Source organism: Etheostoma spectabile, chromosome 5 (assembly GCF_008692095.1).
Source record: "Etheostoma spectabile isolate EspeVRDwgs_2016 chromosome 5, UIUC_Espe_1.0, whole genome shotgun sequence".
NCBI lineage: Eukaryota > Metazoa > Chordata > Actinopteri > Perciformes > Percidae > Etheostoma > Etheostoma spectabile.
Window position 1 is genome coordinate 35990666 of NC_045737.1, and position 6909 is coordinate 35997574.

Sequence of the window (6909 nt, forward strand, 5' to 3'; positions counted from 1 at the left end):
CATGGAAAATAACTGTTTAATACAATAGAAGAGGAAGCCAAATGTACAACTCTCCAAAAAAAAGTTAAGGTTGGAGTATTAATACTGACATTTAGTAAACCCTGATGGGGAGTTTGTGGAGCTAAATACATTTAAAAACATGTATGATTCAAATTGTGGGCGGTGTATAAATCACTGGACATTAAACTAGACTTTTCCCCCAAAATGCAAAAAAAAAAACATGCATCACAATTAGAATCCCAATTTGCACAATTAAAACTAACATCTAAGATATATACAACAGCATTGTCCTCTTAAAAACAAAGTTTCATAGAAAGAGGAATCCACCGATTTAACATTTGCATTCCTACTACATTTTCAGACTCTTAGTGGATGGTTTCATTATTTAAAAAGGTATAAAAATCGATGCAGCAGAACCAGATATAGTGCTTTTTTTTTTTTAATTCCACGTATTCTTTTCCTTGTCAAAACCCTGGCACCTACATTACCCACAATCCCACATGGCCGCTAACGGTTGGGTCACAGACTCAGGTGTGTGTCATGATGCGAGGAGCAGCGACTGTAGCCTGCAGATGTCTGGTAGGATCACTCGTTTCCAAACCTCCACATTTCTTTTTGAATCCTCCACCTTGTAGTCTTCAGACCCAGCCGATGCTTTCTACGACCTTCTATCACATACTTCCTTAAGACCTGCACACAGACTTTGATATGTAAAATCGGTGGAGTTCCCCTTAAAATAAAAAATAAATACAGTCATCAATGTTTCAATGTAACAGCGTCTCTGAAGAACTTAATCCATAACAGAGGGAGTAGCAGGTGTGTATTGCCAGTACCATATAACCTCTAAAGCAGCAATTTGCACTTTTGGACTGAAGAAAAATCCTATTATGGCTGATCAAATGTTAAATAACACATTAAAATGTATGCATGATGAGACACAACCATTTCCAGGAGGATTATGAAATGACAGCAGTCAGATAAAACACAGTGATAGGAAATGTCTCCGAGTTAATCACAGCCCCTATCACCACAAGTCTGAAATCCTCCAGACCCCCCCACAGAGAAATCCTGTTATCTGTCCACATGTACTATGTCAGTACTGAAATCATCAGGGAGACTGTGACAGTGTTCCCAACCTGCGTCGGGCTGGGCCAGAGGAGACAGGAGCTTTGACTTTGACCCGCAAGAAGCTACGAGGAGGGAGGGGAAAGTAAAAAAGGGGGTTGAGAAGAGATAAGGGGAAATTAAAAAATGCTTGACTGTGAAAGAAATCCAAATTGAAAGACGTGTGAGCTGAGTCGTAAAAGAAAGTAGAGCCCGTTTCCCTCATTTCACCACCGGTGTTGTTGCCAAAATGTGCAGAAGTCTGTGTTTATAGCATCGTGACAATTTCCCCATCAGCACCTGAACCCATCAGAGGGTGGAAATCCCTTCGGAAAGGATGTAAATATGTGGAAAGTGTCTCCCAAGGACGTGTTCTCTCCCCCCCGATAAATCTCTCTAACCATACATAGATCTAAATAATATCTCATTCTCATTATGGCTTCATTAACCCTCGTATGGTATTCGGGTCAAGCTGACCCATTTAAAACTTTTACAAGAAGAAAAATGGTCCAAGTTACATTATTTCTACTTGAAAATCAGCGGCCTTGCCTTATTTCCTGTGATAAACATGTATTCCTGACTCAATTCAGAATTTTCCATAGTGGATTTTTAACATGAATTACATAACCTTAGACACAAACGAACCCCACTTCCATGTTTAATGGTGGCTAGTAGAGCTGATGCATTCCGTGAACATAGACGTTATCTCACTGTTGGAAAGATGAAGACGATATTTGTTAATAGATTATGAAGGAAAATTTGATTTCAGAATTGTTTTTAAACCCCCAAATAAGTCCCGGGGTCAATTTGACCCGAGGGATACGAGAGGGTCCCGAAGTGAAGACAAGGGTCAAAAAAAAAAATTGAAAGTGCTGAGTTCTTCTACATTAAAGTCTGTTAAAAAGAAGACGAAGGCCCAGTCCACCGGTCTGTGGACGTTCCTTCTGTAATCCAACAACGTTGGTTTGAAACTTAACTGTCGCTCTGCTCCCGTCCCGCTCACATACAGGTGACCTCAGCTTTCCCCTCCTCCTGCTCGAAGCCGCCTTCCTCCAGGTGGGCCAGGGCGCTGGGGTACCCCCCTCCGAACACCGGGAAGCCCCCGATGCCCCCGGGCTTCGGAGACAGCTCCTCTGGAGGGACGGGGCCGCTGACCGCCCGACTCACAGAGCGACTGGACACGTCGCTGGGCATCGATGGAGCCTGGGGGACAGGGAGGGGACACGGAGGGAGGGGACACAGAGGGAGGGGACACAGAGGGAGGAGACACAGAGGGAGGGGACACAGAGACAGGTGAAACCATGTAGGGTCGGGTCCCGAAGGCCCTGACCGGATTGCCTTCTTTGCACGAAGTATCAGAGACGAGTATGGCTGCAGCCTGAGACGGGACGGATGACATAGGACGCTCCAGGCTGCAGCCATATACTCTTGAAGTATCAGAGACTGGTATGGCTGCAGCCTGAGACGGGACGGATGACATGGGACGCTCCAGGCTGCAGCCATATACTCTTGAAGTATCAGAGACTGGTATGGCTGCAGCCTGAGACGGGACGGATGACATGGGACGCTCCAGGCTGCAGCCATATACTCTTGAAGTATCAGAGACGGGTATGGCTGCAGCCTGAGACGGGACGGATGACATGGGACGCTCCAGGCTGCAGCCATATACTCTTGAAGTATCAGAGACTGGTATGGCTGCAGCCTGAGAAGGGACGGATGACATGGGACGCTCCAGGCTGCAGCCATATACTCTTGAAGTATCAGAGACGGGTATGGCTGCAGCCTGAGACGGGACGGATGACATGGGACGCTCCAGGCTGCAGCAATACACTCTTGAAGTATCAGGAAAATAAGCCCTTCTCCTTCAATACCAGCCTTCAGTCCCTGAGGAGTGAATCATATCAGCGTCTGGGAGCCAATCAGCACGTAGCATGCTTCTACCAAGATCTGATAATGTCTGTGATTGGCTGTGTAAAGTTACACAACTCTACGTTACGCACAGAGATGGGGCTCAAGTGGTAGGAGCGGACAATTAATACATAAAAAAAGATTTTGTGCCATAATGTTAATAATAATGTAATTTCTTTTTGTTAAAACGGATTTTATGAAATTGGCATCAAAAAAAGTCTCAGAATTGGTGTCAAACATTTTTGAACGATACCCAGCCCCACAACATAGTGACAAGTAATCAAGAACAACGTTTTTATTCATGTTGTTTTAAAACACAGCAGAAGGAGAGTTTACACCAAATACATAACTACGAATATAAAAGTCATTTCAATGGTGCAAAGTGTCCTTCATTCCCGAAAGGATTCTTGATTTATTCCTTCACTACAGCTCAGAATAACAACAGGCTTTGAGATGATAATTAGATAATAATAATAATAATAATAAGAAGAAAAATAATCCACACTAAAAATATTCACCCAATGATTATCAATGCTAGATTTTTGTCAGGTAGACTTCGTCAGGCATCCATCTCTTTTCTTCTAACCTTAGCTTTGATAGCAGAAACATTACTTTTAACTTTTTTTAAGAGGAGATTCACATAGTAAGAGCAACTTTATTAACCTTCATTAGACACAGCAAGTTAGCTGCAACCTCCACTCCGTCCACCAGGGGGCCGTGGAACCACTGAAACAACCCAGCCCTGCAACTACAGCCTGACAGGCGATAGATGGATCTCCATCTGTCAATCTTTGACTTTTGATGCCATAATGCCAGCCAATCGGTCCCAAAACGTCCCAGTTTTGGGTAAATGCCATAACATGTTCTTTGTAAATCTTTACAATCCACATATTCTTTGTCCATCCATACAGTCACTCCCGAAAAGAACCAAGTAGGCCTGCCTTTTGGCACGATCCAAATTCTCTTTAAAACATGACATTTACAGCGAGTAGCTTGCTTGCTCGAAGTTCGTTGCGGTTTCCTTTAGCGAGGGGATTTTCAGAATGGCAACACAGCGACTTCCATTGACCCCGACTATATAAAAAGGTGTAAAATCATGTCTCGCCTCTCCTCCTCTCACCTGGTTCCTCGGTTGTCCTGCCGCCGGACTTCTGACCGGCCGCTGGAGAAACACAACCTGCTTTGTGGCCAGGTTCCCATCACTGCACACACAAACACACACACACACACACACACACACACACACACACACACACACAGGGTTAGCTTACAGAGGAGGCTTGAAAAGAAGTGCAGAGCAGACTGAGGCTGAGTTCCACATCACATACTTTCCAACCAGATGCTGTCAGACATCCTGGAATGTATGGGGACATATGGGACACGTTGTTTTCGGGGACACTAAGCAGTGTGGTGATATGGGTATTGGAGCGCAGACTGGATGAGTTATTACATCTACCTGTCGTGACGGATGATGGGAGTGGGCAGCACACACGTGAGCAGCCAACCAAACTCGGCCAGAGTGTGAAGCAGAGGCCCATAGTCCGTTTTCACGTTGGAGCCCTGAGTGTAAACACAACATCTACATACATATCAGAGCCACTTAACAGACACCGCCAGCAGCTGAAGAAGAAGAGATACCGCAATATGTGGCTGATAACCAGTCATAAATCTCAAAAGAGTTAGTGAACTCACCTGGCTTAGTTTCATGTTTTATGGGGGAGCCAGTATTGTAAAACAATTAAAAGGGTCAGTTTTCACAACACACACACACACACACACACACACACACACACACACACACACACACACACACACACACACACACACACACACACACACACACACACACACACACACACACACACACACACACAAAGCATCCCCTTTAATCCAGAACACAGTTCTTAGTGATGTTCATGAAACTGAAAGATAAGTAGTGCCATTGTATTGATTCCCTGCCATGCAGCTATTGTTGACTGTTCTCTTTGTTTTTGACATGGCGGTATGAAGTTGTTAATAACCTTTTATTTAAATGTTGTTGTTTTTTATATTGGACATGACATCCTAAAACATTTTTGCATTTTATTTTGGTATGTTACATGTTATGTTTGAGATCCTGTGAATGAAACATTTCCATTGCGTTGTCTTCCTGTCAACCAGGAAAAAAGGTTATCGCTTTTTCGGACATTTTTGCCACATTTTCAATGGTGTGGGTGCTTTTTTTGATGTTTTTTTCAAAGTTATTTGATGTTTCTAATGTTGACATTTTCATCTTATTTCAAAGAGCCATTTTTTGTGATGAAAAAACTAAAACAAATGGGTCAAATTTGACCTGAGGACAACACAAAGGTTAAGGACTAAAATAAATGTCTAAAATTCAGATAGTAGTTTGCTCTTTAACTTAAGGAGTTAAAAGGAACTTTTTTTGCCACTTAAAGGTACAAAATGTCTTTGTCACTGGGGCGGTACCTTAATGGAACAACATGGGACCTTTTCTAAAGGTACTTTGTCGTACCTTGGTTTAAGGTGCATTATTGATCCTCAAAGGTATGATATTGTCCCTTAGAAGGTGCAAACAGGTAAGGTACACATGTGATCCTCTTATTCAAGGTACAACATTGTACCTCTGAGGGTACCACCCCAGTGACAAGCTTTTGTACCTTAAAGGTCTTGTTTTGTACTTTTTTGTTGACAGTGTAGCACTGTGGGAAAAAACAAATCTGCAGCTTTGTCATTTATCTGAATGGCGCCGGCCCGCCGATGCAGTGGTGGTAACAGATGGACTGTGCAGAAGTGAAGTTAAGAAACATCCCGGGTGCGGGCGCTGCCATCACGTAATTTTGCAGTTAGAGGGTAAGAGTATTTCATTGTCTCACTCGTACCTTTAACATCTGAATCCACACTTTGCCCTACTAGTATCCACTGTAGCCTTGCATGGAGACTGTTTGGAGAGGTTTTAAGATGTGTACGTGAGAGGTGAATGAAAGTTGTTTGTGGTTTTGGAAGAGCTCTCAAAACCTCTCGACATATTGTGTGTGTGTGTGTGTGTGAATAAAAACGTAGTTTAAGTAGTTTTTTGTGTAATGTAATGTGTAATTTGAGTGAACTGACCCTTTCCATACAACTTGCTGCCCTCTCACCCTTCTAGAAATTACACCGCTTGGCCGATGTTGAATTTCATTTTTCACGTTGCTTTCGTCGGAATGAGGTCATGCACAATCATTAAAAGGCATTACCTCTCTCACACACACACACACACACACACACACACACACACACACACACACCCACACACAGCACCACCATCGATGACAGTCCACTGCTGACGACGATGGTGTCATTGGCCGGGGAGAGGTGCTTCTCTCTTCATACACGAACAATCCCTCCAGTGATCTGGGCACCGGCTCACCTAAAACCCACACACACACACACACACACACACACACACACAACACACACACACACACACACACACACACACACACACACACCACACCACCACACACACCACACACACACACACACACACACACACACACACACACACACACCACACACCACACACACACACACACACAACACCACCACCCACACACAGACAAGACACCACACCACACACACAGATAACAGCATGTCATTGGTTGATATTGACCCAGTTTTTAGAAAGTGTGTGTGTGTGTGTGTGTAATATATTAATTCAGGACTCAGAGCTCTACAGATGATGTCTGCTACTCCGCAGAGGAACAGGAAGTAAGGTCGCCTATGTTGGGAAGACGGCTCCAAATATAGACGCAGCGGGAGAGAGAAGGGGGGCGGACCACAGCCTAAACAGGAAGTGACTAAGTTTGTGAGTATTTGTGAATCACTGTTTTATGACAAAAGATGAAAATGGAAAAA

General features: G+C 43.8%; 1 protein-coding gene across 1 annotated transcript in view; it reads right to left on the reverse strand.

The window, feature by feature from the left end:
* Window positions 1-6909, reverse strand: part of rftn2 (raftlin family member 2) — a 54656-nt gene continuing 47747 nt past the window's right edge. Inside the window, 5 exon segments of the mRNA XM_032516544.1 lie at window positions 1-2307; window positions 4133-4214; window positions 4469-4572; window positions 6316-6362; window positions 6365-6421. Of these exon segments, the coding sequence (XP_032372435.1) occupies window positions 2104-2307; window positions 4133-4214; window positions 4469-4572; window positions 6316-6362; window positions 6365-6421 (494 nt within the window). The 3' untranslated portion in view covers window positions 1-2103.